The 16,159-nt window shown below is 39.1% G+C and overlaps 2 protein-coding genes across 5 annotated transcripts; both read left to right on the forward strand.

The window, feature by feature from the left end:
• Window positions 1–554: 554 nt before the first annotated feature.
• On the forward strand, window positions 555–1,790 carry LOC106937804 (prolyl 4-hydroxylase subunit alpha-1-like). Its single transcript, XM_015019510.1, has 3 exons — window positions 555–1,359; window positions 1,435–1,531; window positions 1,664–1,790. The coding sequence occupies exons 1-3, from the start codon at window positions 1,275–1,277 to the stop codon at window positions 1,788–1,790; spliced, it is 309 nt and encodes a 102-aa protein (XP_014874996.1). The 5' UTR covers window positions 555–1,274.
• Window positions 1,791–4,178: 2,388 nt separating this feature from the next.
• LOC106937808 (prolyl 4-hydroxylase subunit alpha-1-like) lies at window positions 4,179–15,624 on the forward strand. 4 transcript variants are annotated; one of them, XM_015019517.1, is made up of 15 exons: window positions 4,179–4,534; window positions 5,262–5,348; window positions 5,424–5,520; window positions 5,653–5,804; window positions 6,891–7,028; window positions 7,129–7,383; window positions 8,386–8,579; window positions 8,659–8,835; window positions 9,517–9,587; window positions 10,831–10,930; window positions 11,050–11,103; window positions 12,316–12,381; window positions 12,473–12,541; window positions 12,623–12,719; window positions 13,263–15,624. In XM_015019517.1, the coding sequence occupies exons 2-15, from the start codon at window positions 5,264–5,266 to the stop codon at window positions 13,331–13,333; spliced, it is 1,626 nt and encodes a 541-aa protein (XP_014875003.1). In that variant the 5' UTR covers window positions 4,179–4,534; window positions 5,262–5,263; the 3' UTR covers window positions 13,334–15,624. The 4 variants fall into 4 exon arrangements, with proteins under 4 accessions (XP_014875003.1, XP_014875004.1, XP_014875001.1 ...); XM_015019518.1 differs by lacking the exon at window positions 9,517–9,587 and adding an exon at window positions 9,093–9,163 and having other exon boundaries at window positions 4,180–4,534; window positions 8,659–8,811; XM_015019515.1 differs by lacking the exon at window positions 9,517–9,587 and adding an exon at window positions 9,093–9,163 and having other exon boundaries at window positions 4,181–4,534.
• The last annotated feature ends 535 nt before the right edge of the window (window positions 15,625–16,159 follow it).

The following is a 16,159-nucleotide window of genomic DNA, read 5'->3' on the forward strand; positions in this document are numbered from 1 at the left end:
TTTATATGAAAAACTAATACAAAAAAAAGCAAAATAATTAAGTTATAAGTTTAAAAATTAGCTTACGTTTACGATGGAAACGGTGCCGTGGGTGTGTTTGAATTGAAACTCTAAATATTTCTACCCAAATAGTGACAGCAAGAAGTAACCCGGTGTGTCCAAGGTTCAAAAATAAGTGAGGTAGGAACAGCTTGGGGTCCCCACAGATTAAGGAGCAGAGGCAGCTCCAGTCCACCAGGTGGCGGTAGAACACCGAGTTTACCGTTGTGTGGAAAGGAAGAACAGGATGAGGTTGGTTTCCAGTCAGCTGGAAAAATCTCTGGGATTTAGTTAGTTTCACTCGCTCTACATTTTCCGATTCACGGTCCAGACAGCACGAGTTAGCCGTGCCATAGAGCCGAACCGGGCGGCTTCGAACCGGTTCTGAACAGCATTTGGAACTGGAGCAGACTGACTGGTTCAGAATCCAGAACCTTCTTCCTGCTCAGAAACACCAGCCGTTTTGTTCCCGTTTAGATGTGCAGTTTCTCAAACTTCCTGTTCAGGTGAGAGTTCTGGACAGGTGAGTCAGGTTCAGGTTAGGAAGTCCAGAGAGGACTGGAAGTGAAACCAGAACCCAAGAACTGTTTAATCTGCAGCTCAGAGACAGAGAAAGTGAACATAAGTTTTTTTTTTTTTTAATGTCCTGTTGATGGTTTTCTTTGTTTTTTATCTATTACGTAGTAAAACACGCATAATATAAATTTATCCACACAAATTGATAAATATTTTGAGGGTTAATTTCCAAATATTGTGATGATTGTGACTTAAAGCTAACAAGAACCAAAATATTAGTTTATTTTTTATTTAATATTACACCAGAACAATAAAAATCATTTGAAATATTTCATAGTCTGCATAATCATTGACAAGACTGATTACTTGACATCCTCTTCAAATTGGTCATGCTGCAACAGAGGGAGAAAAACGCTGTATCCCAGCATAATCATGGAAAGTTAAGTGGAAGGAAAAACTGTATTCAGTATGTGAATTACAAATGGCATATTCCTTATTTATGCAAGACCTTAAAGTCTTGAATTTGATAACTTTATTGAAAACCTTTAAAAAGTGTTAAATAAACTTTCTGTACTGGGTGTCAAAGCTACCAGACTTTTTGTTTCAGTTGCTCTGGATGTAGTTGATCTCCTTTAGCTCAACCCTGATCATGAGGCAGAACCTGGATCCAACTCCTAACCGAGTTAGTCCTAACTAGTTTCTGTGCATCATCTGCAGACATGGCGAAGCTCCGTCACTGCTTCACGATCCTCCTGCTCCTCTTCACCGCCGAATCGGCTCACAGTGACTTCTTCACTTCCATCGGTGAGTTTCTCCTTCCTCAAAACTGTCTTTCTCCTCATGTTAACTGTGTTTTTTGTTTTGTTTTTTTCCCCTCAGGTCACATGACGGACCTCCTGTTCGTGGAGAGGGACCTGGTGTCTTCGCTGAAGGACTACATCAGAGCAGAGGAGAACAAACTGCAGCGAATCAAACGGTGAGGTGTACGGCACACAGTTCTTTTTGTTTAACCTCTGGCGTTGTTGGAATGTGAGGTAAGCCATTCTGGGAAAACCACGACTCCATACGTCTCATTCGCTGGTGTGTGTTTGTGTGTGTGTGTCTTCAGGTGGGCGGAAAGACTGGACGTGCTCTCGACGGCCGGTTCTCAGGATCCCGAGGGTTTCCTGGGTCACCCGGTGAACGCCTTCAAACTGATAAAGNTTCCTTTTTTTTTTTTCTCCATGTCCCCATAGGGGCTCCGTAATTTTATAGATAATTGGTTTGAATTATTCTTGTTTTCTGACTTAATAAAAGTGTAGCAGTATTAAGTTAACTTGTTTCTGATTGATTCCCTGAATTTGTCGATGATCTGCTCTTAAATTTTATCCAGATAAACATGCAATAAAATTACAAGTTGACTACTATTTGATATAAAGCAGGGATCTCATACTGCATTCCTCAAGAACCAGTGTCAATGCAGGAATGCAGTCTGAGACTACTGATACATTGTTGAAAAAATTAGGACTAATTTAAAATGAATTTTAAAAACTAACTTTTTGGTGTTGTCCTTGTGTCAGTGCTGAGTCTTCAGGACCTCTGCTGCCGCTCCATTGTCTCCTGCACGCCTGTCCACCTCGTGGACAAGCTGCCTCTGCCCCACACCCTCAAGTCCCACCTCAAGTCCTTTTCCATGGCCAACGGTCTCAACGCTCGCATGATGCACGGACGCTCCTACTCCGTCACCGCCGCCGCCACGGCCGCTCATCACAGCGCTGCCAAGAGGAGTGGAGGGACGCTTCTTAAAAAGCCAAAATTGATCCGACCGCCGCCGCTCAGCCCGACAACGCAGGGCTGCAGAAACAGCTGCAAAATATCCTAACGGCAGCGAACGCACCACCGGCTGTGGATGGGTCATGGCCAAGTACAAAGTATGTGTGAAGAGAAGAAACGAGAGACAAAAACTTTTATGTTTGGAGACGAGGAAACATCAAGTTGAACCTCTGACCAGAGATGTTGGTGGCGAACAGCTTCTTCTTCTGTTCATCCATCATGATGGGTTTAAAGATAATGTCAGGGAATCTGTTTGAGTCTGTAATGTAATCTTGTATGGCTTTAGTAGACTATTTAGTATGGGACAAACACTCAGTTCAGACAACATTTAAATATAAAATATAAAAATCAAAAAATTTTAAGATGAAATATTCTCAAAACACCATCAAAGTTCAAAATGATCTAATTATAAAAACTGCTTATTTATTTTGTGTCCAACACAAAATCAAAAATAACTTTAACTTGGATGTTTTCATTTCTTTCTTGAGTTTGCATTTTCTTTTAGAATGTGTTTGTGATGTAAAGTTGTCATTTATGTTTGTGCATAGAAATATTTTCACTAGTTCAAGCGTTACATCCGCAGTTAAACCTCACCGTTTGTTCCACAGTGACACCTGCTGTTTGGGATGAAGACTGCAGCGTGTAAAGTACTGATATAAACAGTTAAAGTGAGGCGTTGTTTTGGCATAAACATGCATTGAGTGTAAAACTAATCTCCCATTCCCATTTATTTATTTATTTTTACTCAGAATTTATTCAGTTTTTTTAAACAAGTTTCTAATTGTACATGAATAGGAACATTGGTCTAAAAAATAAGACTTATAAATTATTTCAAATGTTATGTGAATTATTTCTCATTTGGTTTACTTTTTAAGTTTAAAACATAACATTATTTTGATAACATTTTAAAAATCCTACAAAGTGTAGATTTTGACTCCTAAAGTGTATCTTTGAGTGAAAATTCCTTGTTCCGTATTAATCTCTCTGTTACTGACCTTGCCACTTGATTTATGAATGTTTGGCAAATGTCAGATCAATTTAAACGTTAGCAGCATTTAGAGATGTGTAAAGTTTTGTCATTTAAAGTGACATGAAAGTGGAAGTGATATTAATGTTGCTCAAAGGTTTTCCTACAGTTAATTTTTTATATACCAGAAATCTCATCTGCTCAGACTGAAAGTTGACAAATATTATCCTTCTCGGAGGCAGAAAAAAAAATACAAACTATGGGGCATTTTCTTCCTCAGGTTTTCTACGACATTAACATGTATCAAACGGCACTTTGACGCTGACTTTTTGCACTTCTCTCGCACCGTTACTCTACCAGCAGCCATTTTGTGTACAATATTTGTACGTGTTGTAAATATTCCCGTTTGATATGATGAAGAACTTATGTTTTATTGTTTTTCCAGTGAGACATTTTTCTGCAGAAATGTCTGAAAGTTGTGTTTATCATTGATTCACAATAAACTTCACTACCTTCCACATTCTTGAACTGTCCTCTTTCCTTTTTCTGTTTTTTTTTTTTTAAGTTCCAAATGTTTTAACCTGGCAACTCATAATTCAATGCATTGCTTATAAAAGTGATACTAATCAGGGACTATTTTACATGTACTTTATTGGAATTTTATATGAAAAACTAATACAAAAAAAAGCAAAATAATTAAGTTATAAGTTTAAAAATTAGCTTACGTTTACGATGGAAACGGTGCCGTGGGTGTGTTTGAATTGAAACTCTAAATATTTCTACCCAAATAGTGACAGCAAGAAGTAACCCGGTGTGTCCAAGGTTCAAAAATAAGTGAGGTAGGAACAGCTTGGGGTCCCCACAGATTAAGGAGCAGAGGCAGCTCCAGTCCACCAGGTGGCGGTAGAACACCGAGTTTACCGTTGTGTGGAAAGGAAGAACAGGATGAGGTTGGTTTCCAGTCAGCTGGAAAAATCTCTGGGATTTAGTTTCACTCGCTCTACATTTTCCGATTCACGGTCCAGACAGCACGAGTTAGCCGTGCCATAGAGCCGAACCGGGCGGCTTCGAACCGGTTCTGAACAGCATTTGGAACTGGAGCAGACTGACTGGTTCAGAATCCAGAACCTTCTTCCTGCTCAGAAACACCAGCCGTTTTGTTCCCGTTTAGATGTGCAGTTTCTCAAACTTCCTGTTCAGGTGAGAGTTCTGGACAGGTGAGTCAGGTTCAGGTTAGGAAGTCCAGAGAGGACTGGAAGTGAAACCAGAACCCAAGAACTGTTTAATCTGCAGCTCAGAGACAGAGAAAGTGAACATAAGTTTTTTTTTTTTTTAATGTCCTGTTGATGGTTTTCTTTGTTTTTTATCTATTACGTAGTAAAACACGCATAATATAAATTTATCCACACAAATTGATAAATATTTTGAGGGTTAATTTCCAAATATTGTGATGATTGTGACTTAAAGCTAACAAGAACCAAAATATTAGTTTATTTTTTATTTAATATTACACCAGAACAATAAAAATCATTTGAAATATTTCATAGTCTGCATAATCATTGACAAGACTGATTACTTGACATCCTCTTCAAATTGGTCATGCTGCAACAGAGGGAGAAAAACGCTGTATCCCAGCATAATCATGGAAAGTTAAGTGGAAGGAAAAACTGTATTCAGTATGTGAATTACAAATGGCATATTCCTTATTTATGCAAGACCTTAAAGTCTTGAATTTGATAACTTTATTGAAAACCTTTAAAAAGTGTTAAATAAACTTTCTGTACTGGGTGTCAAAGCTACCAGACTTTTTGTTTCAGTTGCTCTGGATGTAGTTGATCTCCTTTAGCTCAACCCTGATCATGAGGCAGAACCTGGATCCAACTCCTAACCGAGTTAGTCCTAACTAGTTTCTGTGCATCATCTGCAGACATGGCGAAGCTCCGTCACTGCTTCACGATCCTCCTGCTCCTCTTCACCGCCGAATCGGCTCACAGTGACTTCTTCACTTCCATCGGTGAGTTTCTCCTTCCTCAAAACTGTCTTTCTCCTCATGTTAACTGTGTTTTTTGTTTTGTTTTTTTCCCCTCAGGTCACATGACGGACCTCCTGTTCGTGGAGAGGGACCTGGTGTCTTCGCTGAAGGACTACATCAGAGCAGAGGAGAACAAACTGCAGCGAATCAAACGGTGAGGTGTACGGCACACAGTTCTTTTTGTTTAACCTCTGGCGTTGTTGGAATGTGAGGTAAGCCATTCTGGGAAAACCACGACTCCATACGTCTCATTCGCTGGTGTGTGTTTGTGTGTGTGTGTCTTCAGGTGGGCGGAAAGACTGGACGTGCTCTCGACGGCCGGTTCTCAGGATCCCGAGGGTTTCCTGGGTCACCCGGTGAACGCCTTCAAACTGATAAAGAGGCTCAACACGGAGTGGGCGGAGCTAGAGAGCCTGGTGCTGACTGACGTGTCGGATGGTGAACACACACATATACACACACACACACTTTTTTTTTTCTCTGTCTTCCTTTGAATTAAACACATTATTTTCCTGCAAACTTTTAGTAAAAGATTATTCTTTGGATTACTTCGACGAAGAATTGGCAATGAAAAAAATCAGCAAATTTGTCATTCAATCAATTAGATCTTTTTATATACAGTATTAAAAATGCTGAAAAATAATTAAATTATTTTTTTAAATAAGGAAACAAACATTTTATTTTATATTATATGTTATAGTGCTGTAACATATTCCATTTATAGCACAGCCCGTTCTGCTTCACTTAACACCAATACAGCATATGGTTGAGCTGTTGATTTTTTTATTTTTTTGGATTAACAAACTAATAACCGGATAGCAAAACATGTTTAATAGGAGATTATTTTACTGAAATGGAATCAAGTGAAGCTAAAACTCTGACACTTGGTGAGTTCTGGGTCGAACATACACTGCTCAAAAAAAATAAAGGGAACACTCAAATAACACATCCTAGATCTGAATGAATGAAATATTTTCATTGAATACTTTGTTCTGTACAAAGTTGAATGTGCTGACAACAAAATCACACAAAAATCATCAATGGAAATCAAATGTATTAACCAATGGAGGCCTGGATTTGGAGCCACACACAAAATGAAAGTGAAATGTTCCCTTTATTTTTTTGAGCAGTATATTTACAGATAGTTTTTGTTTATGTTAAATGCAAAAAATGTTTACGTTTGTGTACAGTTTTGACTTAACAGCTGTGAGTGTGTTATTCTTTCAGCGAATGGCCTGTTTTGAGTCTGTATGTACTCCAGGTAATGGTTAATAGGTTACTAAATTAGTTGACAATTATTTCACTGATCAATTAATCCCAAATAATTGTTTCAGTCCAACTTTGCTTTGGATTTTAATCCTGTATAAGATATTAAATTTATTTTTAATTATACTCATTATACTATTTTTACTCATGTCGTTCAGTCTTCTTTAATTCAGTATTTTTGTTCAGTGTTTGCTATAATCGTTAAAGAAAAAGAGCTTTAGCTAGTTTTCAGTTGCTACTTTTCTGTTTTTCTTCCAGCGTTTGTCTCCAACCTCACCATCCAGAGGCAACACTTCCCCAAAGACGACGACCAGATCGGAGCGGCAAAAGCTCTGATGAGGCTCCAGGACACATACGAGCTGGACACGGAGACCATCTCCAGCGGACGGCTGCCGGGTCAGCTAATTTCGTCAGCTAATTTCGGGTCACAGCTGAAAACCGGTGACTCGTCAGCAGCTTCGTGGTGACAGCGGCTCCCTGGTTTCCTGTCTCTCAGGCTCCTCGTCGGTGGCCACGTCGAGCAGCGTCCTGATCGTGGAAGACTGCTACGACCTGGGAAAGGTGGCGTATTCCGACGTGGATTATTACCACACGGAGCTGTGGATGGCCCAGGCCTTAAAGCAGCTGGAGCAGGGGGAGGAGTCCAGCGCCGTGGACGCCATCGCCATCTTGGACTACCTGAGCTACTCCGTCTACCAGCAGGGGGAGCTGGAGAGAGCGCTGGAGTTCACCAAGAAACTTCTAGAACTCGGTTGGTAGCGCCAGAACTCCAAGGTTACACAATACGAATAAAATTAATCAGAGATTAAATCTGCACTTTTTACTCAAAAATGTATGTTAATTATTTCTAATATTAAAAATGTGATTTATTTCACACATATATTAAAGGGGCAGTATTTTGTCTTTTGAAGGTGAATATTGCTATTTTATAGCACAATGAAGCAACTATGCGTCAAATGTTGTAAAAATTGTATATTTATCAAATATGGCATAAAAAAATTTGACTTTGGAATTTAATGCCTTGAAATTGGGGATCTGTCTCTTTAAAAACTCCCGCTCTTTCTGAAACTCCGCCTTCTGCGCTCCTCTATTAACATTATCACAAGATGTAAAGCTCAGAAGTCAATTTTACATAATACTGCCCTTATAAATAATTTTAAAAAAAAGTTTGTTCTTTTACATGTAAAGGAGTATTAATAAAATAGTTGTTGTTAAAAATGTCTTTTCTTCAGTATAAAATTATATTTATTTTATACTTTCATTCCTTAATAAAGTAATACTGTCTTTAATTTATTTAACATATTTATTTTAAACAAATATGAAATTACTACAGTTAAATGAGTTAAAAATAGTTTTAGTGAAACAACTGTTTTAAATAAAAAGGACATTTTTATTTTCTGCTCAGTTTATTTTAATTTCGTTTATTTGATTTTTTTTTAAACTTTTCTTTTGATTGTACTTTCATTTATTGTAATACTTTTGTTTGTTTTTAGGTCTAGTACTTTATTTTTCTTTATTTATTGTTTGATTCCGTCTCTTTAATGCATATTGTTTTTGCTTTACATATTGATAAATAAGACATTAAAGTCATATAAAGTAAGCAAAAACATGTAAAATCTAATACATTTAAGAGAATAACTAAAGGCAATACGGTATAATTATTTATTACAGTGTGTAATAGATTTACACTGGTCATTTATGTTTTGCAAAATGCATAAAAGCTGGTGCTAAAATTCTGGTTCTGTCCCGTTAGACCCGTCACACCAGCGGGCCAACGGGAATCTGAAGTACTTTGAGTACCAGCTCTCCAAACAGATGAAGCTCGAGGTTGACGACGACGACGAGGAGAAGCGGAGGATGCAGAAGGAGAACCGAGGTCGCCGTGACGACTACCTGCCAGAGAGGAAGCAGTACGAGAAGCTGTGTCGCGGCGAAGGCGTCCGGATGGTGAGCCGACGGAAACGCAGCGCTCTCATTCGTGTCGTTCGGCGAGGCTTCCTTTCACTTTCTCCCTTCTTCCCATCAGACTCCCCGCAGGCAGAGCCGCCTCTTCTGTCGCTACTACGACAACGGCCGGCACCCCAGGTTCGTAATAGGACCGCTGAAGCAGGAAGACGAGTGGGACAGCCCTCAAATCGTCCGTTACCACGACATCGTGTCGGACAGAGACATGGAGAAGGTGAAGGAGCTGGCCAAACCCAGGGTGAGAAGATGTTTACCGATTTACACCGCCCGTCTGTTTGCTCCAACTTGAATCCAAACGCATTCCAGGGGACAGAATGTAAAAAACAAAACAAAAAAAATCAAGAATTATGAATCCTGAAGGTCCTTGTTTGGTAAAAAAAACAAAAAAACAAAACAAACACCAGACAGACTAGCAGGTTTTTACAGGCAGATTACTCAGAGAAGCAGGGAGTGGGTGTGTGTCTCCCTGTAACTCTGGGCCGGTTGGCTTCACAGCTCCATCGAGCCACCATCTCCAACCCCACCACCGGCGTCCTGGAAACGGCCCACTACCGCATCAGTAAGAGGTAATGGACGTCCATCTCTCTGTCTCGCCTCCCCTCCTGCTGTCCTGGCTGATGTCCTAGGAGGAGCTCAAAACTCTGAAGGTTCCTCTCACTGTGACCCACAGTTAGAGTATCCCCCCCCAAAAAAAAAAGAAAAGAAAAGAAGAAATCCACATTTGGGAGTGGATGTTTGTCGTTCCTAGCTGGTTCTGGCGTTTTGACCGCTTCCCGCTAGGTTAGAGTTTAGCTCCTGCCGAGAACGAAGCCGAGCGGCGGGTAGTGATCTTCCTCTTCCTGTCTCTGTCCTTGTCTCTGTCGCCATCTTTATCCTCTGTCTTCATCTCTGTGATGATGCGACCTGATGGCCGGATCAGCTCAGACGGGCCACGGTGCATGACCCTCAGACAGGCACACTGACCACAGCTCATTACAGAGTCTCTAAGAGGTAAGAAGAACCAGAGACTGTGGGAGCGCTGGGTTCTGGAGGAGGTGCTGATCCAAACATCATAGTTATCTATTAACACATACTTAACCCTCCATGAGCAGCCAGAACATTATGACCACCTGACCTGCCTCCTCGTGGTTTTTCAGTGTGGTTCGCCGATTTTGTTTCATTTTTTATTTTTTCCCCAACCAGATCTAATTTTAATAATTTTTTTTCCTCCTCGCTTTCTTTTCTGAAAAAGTAAATTATAAACAGTAAATAGCAGCTCTGTACTAGAGTCATCCTCTCTATTGTATGACGCAGTATCAGCGCTCGGCTATTAAATGAACAGAATGGAGTCATAATCTTAACAGAAAAAATATGAAATTTTACCATAAAGATTTTTTAATTTTGAGGGGGAAAAAGTCTTCGAGTTATCAACCGTGACCATCTCAGGCTGTGTGATTTTCTTCAAAAGAGATTATAATAATTTGATGCTGATGTGTTAAAAGATTAAGTATTTCCTTATCTGTACAACCAGTGCTAAACAAGATGGTTAACATTTCTCATAAATGACTGTATTTTTTTTAAATATGACTTTATTCTCTTAATCAAAAATACATATATATATATATATATATATATATACATATATATAAATTGTAGCCTGGCTGTACTATTCCATCACAGAGTTCACCTGAATTCAAAGTCCAAATAAGTAGATTCTGAAAAAACGCACTTGTCAAACAAGATGGACGCCGTGGGCTGGTTAACATTACTCTGTACTATCTGGGGAGAGAAAAAAAAATCCAGATATTCTAAAAATTAAATCTATATAACTAAAAATTGTATTAATAGATAGAATTGATTTATTGGCCAGTCTGTGGTGATTCTGTTTAACATTCACTTTCCCCACTTTTCTCTTTCCTTCTTTTAACCATGATGTCCTCTTTTTTTTTTTTTTTTTTTGCCTGAACTTCACCTTTTCTGTCACTAACATGTGTATCAGATTTGGGCAGCTCACCTGATTCTCTCCATCGAACAGGTGGTCATAATGTAACGCCCAACTGATGGTCTGTACATGAACAGACGTTTGAAATGTGTGACTCTGCTGCCGTCCCACATTTAATCCACGTCCATCCCTTCCCTGCTAACGCCTCCGTTTGCCGTTATCTCCTCATCACCGTCCAGACTCTCCGCTGTGTGTCTCTGTGGCCTCCGTCCACACTCACGTCTCTCCGTCTCTGTGTCTTCCGTCTGTCAGCGCCTGGCTCGGAGCGTACGAGCATCCCGTCGTGGATAAAATCAACCGGAAGATCGAGGACATCACAGGGCTGGACGTCAGCACGGCCGAGGACCTGCAGGTAGCGGCTCGCCTGTCGGATTTACGAACACCCGAATCATCAGTTCAGAGCGTCTCGTGTTTCCTTCAGACTGCTTTCAGAAGTTCACAGGGACATAAACAACTGTGTGTTTCCTGCAGGTGGCCAACTACGGCGTCGGAGGGCAGTATGAACCTCATTTCGACTTCGGACGGGTAAATAAACATGGACTCTCTGTCCTCTAAGGGACTCTTCCACAGCAGCTGGAAGTTAAACATTGTCAACTGGAGAATCAGAAGTTCTTTAATGATCAGTTTTTGTTTGTCTGCAGGATCTATTATTATTATTATTATTATTATTATTATTATTATTATTATTATTATTAAAACTTTCTCTTTCCAAAATTTAGCCAACTTTCCAGAGTTTCAAGTTGAATCATGGAAAATAAATAGTTACAATGAAAGAAGTCTGATTTTTAAGTTTTCTTCTTATCATTAAAAACAATAATACACATTTCAAAAATTGCAAAGAGATGTAATACTTATTTATTTGTTTTCTTTTTAAATTAACCACAACTTAATCTAATTTAGGTTATTTATTTTCTTCTTTAAATTACTTCAATAAATATTATTGAAGTAATTTAAGAAATATTAAGAAATATTTACTTCAATATCAATGATGGTATTATTGGATATAATTATAATACAATTGCAAAAACACATGATCATTTATTATTTTTTGTTATTTCCTATTTGTATGAACCATTAATTAAATTTAATTAATGTTTTCTAGGTGTTTTTTTATTTTTGTATGAATAAATGTGAATCACTGTATTTCATTTTTTCTCTATTTTATTTAGTCAGTACTTGAATGCATTCTTAGTATTCCTTTATTTCCCATTTTAATAATAACCATGGATCTCTGATGTTTCTGTTAAGTGGACATTATCTAATCTGTTGATTTATGCAGAAGAATCACAAATGTAATGGAAAACTGTTGAGTACAGGCGAACATCTCAACTGCTTTAGAATCTAAGCTCAGTAAAAAGAAAATTGGTAAATATTTTCTTTCATCGCCAACCTGTGGATGTACGTATGAACAGAAACTCCCAGCTCATTGCTCGCTGTAGCTCGGCGTGTTTGTTTGACCACTAAGAAATATCGACTTATTTCCACCTGTTTGGTTGCAGGTCACTGACCAATCAATCAATCAATCGATCAAATTTTATTTGTATAGCACATTTCAGCAGCAAGGCATTTCAAAGTGCTTTACATAATTAAACACAAAAACACAGAGTCATGTGACATTGAATAAACAATCAAAAACATAAAATTTCCCGCCGAGTCGAAGTTCTGCTTTTCAAATCGGCAGAAAAAAAAAAAGCGGTACAAATCTGACCGTGTGAACGTTCCCTGTCTGTGTTGCAGAAAGATGAGCCGGACGCGTTCGAGGAGTTGGGAACCGGGAACCGGATCGCTACCTGGCTGCTCTACGTCAGTCCTCTGCTCGGTTTTCCACGAAGCCCTCGTTTCTGTTTTTGCCCTCAGACTCTCAGCTGACTGTTTTCCTCCTTCCTGCTAGCAGATGAGCGACGTGCAGGCAGGGGGCGCCACTGTCTTCACCGACATCGGTGCTGCTGTTCAACCGAAAAAGGTGAGTTGATAGCGCCCTCTGCTGGTTAATTGTACATTTCTTCGCCTTGACCTTTTGGGTCGTGTGACCGTGCCGCTGCAGGGCTCGGCAGTGTTCTGGTTCAACCTGTATCCCAGTGGAGAGGGGGACTACAGGACCCGACACGCCGCCTGCCCGGTGCTGCTGGGAAACAAGTGGGGTGAGTTCAGCCTCATCTCCGGAAACTTTTTTTTTTCCCCCAGCTACGTTTCCGTTGTCCATATAATTGCTCAAATTGGAATTATGAAAATAAATTCGGATTTACTTCTCAAATAAATACAATAGCAGTTTTTTGCATGCCATTTTGAAAAAACATTTGGCGCTAAAAAATTTTGACCTAAGATGAGATGGTTCTTTGGCAAAATTGTAATTAAAACACTATTTTCACATCACGAGTCATGTGATCAACAGCTGGATGTTACTACTGGCGGAAACGACAAAGAAGATGACAGGAAGTGGTAGGAGGATAATGGCACAGCGTAATGACTTTTGTTCACGCAATAATGACTTATTGCGTGAACAAACTTATTGACGTGTGATTTTAATTGCATTTCTAATTAAATGGAAACACAGCAATTGCAAAACTGTGTTTTCTCGACATCAGCGGAACATCGACTAAGTTCCAGCGCGCATTTGCAATGGAAACGCAGCTGATGTCTGTCTGAATAAACATCCACACGCTCAGGCAAACTTTCTCCTGCAGTTTCCAACAAATGGATACACGAACGGGGACAGGAGTTCAGGAGGCGCTGCGGGCTTCACTGGGCCGACTGACTCTTGTCTATCTCCTCCTCATCCTGTTCTTCTGCTCCCTACTGAGAAGCAGAACGCTTCTCCTCTGATCTGATGCTTTTTACTTTACCCAGTGTGTGTGTGTGTGTGTGCGTGTGTTTGTGTGTGTGTGAATAGATCAGGGAACTGCTGCCTTATTGCATGTTCAGGTTTCAGCTGGTCCTCAGGTGTGTCTAGAAAAAAGAACGCCGAGCGCTGTCCTGTCTGTCGGGCGTAGCTGCAGGTTTGAAGGCAGCTAAAGCATGAGAAGAGAGCCGAAACTGACGGTGTAGGTTCTATTTAATACAGCTCCCATTTGCAACTGATGTCATTTGAAGGCATTTTCCTGAACAACCAGATCCAAATTACATGCAGAAATATGTCATCAAATCAATCCAGTCCAATCCAAACATGTGTTAAAATTAATTTGGTCATTACAAAAAATTTTGTCACAAGATGCTTAGTTAAATGTATCAAGTTGCTGAATCTTTTTTTTTTTACTTGTGTCACAAGGCACTGCTAACACTAGTTAAAGTGTATTAAGGGTTGCAATTAACCTAAGAACATTATCATGTATTGGCCTCATGGGAATCTAGTGTGGGAACTCGTTCAACTTCCCTGATAGCAGGTGGTTGATGTTGGACATGGGTGCTATTCTCGCCTTGACCACCAGATGTCAGTAATTGAGACACACTGAACCTTTAATGCCAGAACAAGTAAAATATCAAACATCCCATCTGCTCAGAGCTGATAGATAGTTGGATGCAAAATTGCTCCGTTTGGGATAAATAAAGAAAACATTTGGAATTTCCGAGGGCACCTTCTATCTAACGGACAGCAGGGGGCGACTCCTGTATTTATGACTCCAGAGGCAGAACATTGAGGGTTCCTCCTGTTTGTTCTCTACGTTAGACACTGAACGAATCACCAACTCCAGACAGAAACACTCGTATGTCTCCTGCTACTCCTTTAACTCCTCAACTTCTGTGACTGTTACCTTGACAACTACTCCAGAGTAAGTGCAGAACCTCTCAGCTCATTGATGATGTGCTTACCTCAGACATTTTAGTTACTGATGGAAAAAACTACATAATGCAACGGCAGAGTCATATCCGTGAATGGATTAAGCTCTGCCCACTGCTCACCAATAGTTTGCACACTCCTCATTGAATAACAGTAAACTTTAAAATAACCAATAATAATTTTATTAGGGGTTTTATAGATCCGTGACTGTTTTTGACTCTATCTCATCTTCTTGTACTTTACTTTGGATGTTTGAGATCTAAAGAAGCTTTGAATCATGTTAGTGTGCCAGTCAGTGAAAAACATTTACCCACCCACTGTTATGACCCAGTGAAACTCCTGTTTTCCACCAGTTCAGCCTGCAGGTCAGTGACTCTGCAGGAACAGATAAAAGAAAAACCTCACTACTTGAGTTCTGATTACAGTGAAGATAAGATGCTGATGTTGTATGATCTAATGAAAAAAAATGTAGGAATTCAAATTTTTGGCACTCTGAAAACTTTTTTAACATAATTTCAAATGACCCTGTTTGATTTTTATCTTTTCCATATTATTACTTATTAGGTCAGTTTGAGTGAAAACATTCCTGATTTGGTCTATATATCAAGCATCCTTTGCTTCTGACTGGCTCATTAACTGAAACTATGCAGGGTTTCTTTCAGTAATTCAAATTAAAGACCTTTTAGAATGGAATTTAAGACCTATTGCTCCTCAGAAATATCCAAATTTCGTCCAGCCTACTCACAATAAATTTGCATTTAACCAGTTGACACAAAGAAGGCAGCTAGCTAGCTAGAAAGGATTATGCTAGCAGTGAGTTACCAGTAGCCTTAAAGGCCTGTCGAGAAAAATATGGAATATAGAAAGTAAATAGTCCTACTAAGCCAACATTTAAGACATTTGATTGATGTATTTAAGGCTTACTTACTTTTAAAAATGAATTTAAGACATTTTAAAGGCCTTAATTTTTCTTTCCAGAAGATAACACTTTTAGCAAACTTGCCATACTGGTTGTTTTATGTGAACTTTAATACCAGAATACACCAAGTTAACCCTGTGAGGCTACTGCAGATCAGGTGTGTGTGTAAGCTGTTGTTATGATTTGATTTGATTTGATTTTTTTTAATCATCCAAGTGATTTTACAAGAAAAATCTGTGATCCTTTTTGTGTATCTCTGAGAGAACTGTGATGTTAAGATGATGTCGAGAACGTGATGATAACGTTCCACATGAAGTGATCAGAATAAAATATAAATTTCTGCACAAACACAGACAGGAGGCTTCATCTCATTTGTTGCAAATAAACCTATTTATGCATACAGATAGGAATAATGTCTTCTTTGTTTAATGTTCTCCTTGCCTGGCCTGTCAGTATTCTGTGCTGGTCTATCACATAAAATCCTGATAGTGTTTCTTTCTATGTTTTTTTTTTTTTTTATAGTCTGTTTTGAGCTTTCTTTGTAAGCTCAAAAACTCTTGTAATTACTTCTGGTTTGTTTCTGTTTGTGGTAACCTTTGCATCCCTTTGGTGTATTATATTTTCAGAGGTCTCATATTTGTTGGTTTTCTGTGTCAGTAAGCAGATTTTTTGGTTTAGGGTTGTGCTTTTATGTAAAATACTTTAGCACACATTTTAATGTTCTTGTACCAAATGTTTCTCTTCCTCGCTTCAAACACTTTTTGGAGGTGAAAAATCAGTTGCAAGACAACACAGGATTTTTTTTTTCTCCTTTTATAGATAAAACGATAAATCGACAATACATAATTAAAAGTTTATACATGTGCCATAATTTGTGCATTTTTAAA

This window comes from Poecilia latipinna, unplaced genomic scaffold (assembly GCF_001443285.1).
Source record: "Poecilia latipinna isolate Pla-1442-1.1 unplaced genomic scaffold, P_latipinna-1.0 Scaffold2441, whole genome shotgun sequence".
Taxonomy (NCBI): Eukaryota; Metazoa; Chordata; class Actinopteri; order Cyprinodontiformes; family Poeciliidae; genus Poecilia; species Poecilia latipinna.

What these genes read in the sequence shown, in the direction of transcription:
- LOC106937808 (XM_015019517.1), top strand. Translation starts at nt 5,264, where the DNA reads ATGGCGAAGCTCCGTCACTGCTTCACGATCCTCCTGCTCCTCTTCACC. An exon ending in CTCCAGCGGACGGCTGCCGG is followed by an intron (nt 7,029 to 7,128) that starts GTCAGCTAATTT and finishes CCTGTCTCTCAG; the next exon opens with GCTCCTCGTCGGTGGCCACG. An exon ending in GCTGCTGGGAAACAAGTGGG is followed by an intron (nt 12,720 to 13,262) that starts GTGAGTTCAGCC and finishes TTTCTCCTGCAG; the next exon opens with TTTCCAACAAATGGATACAC.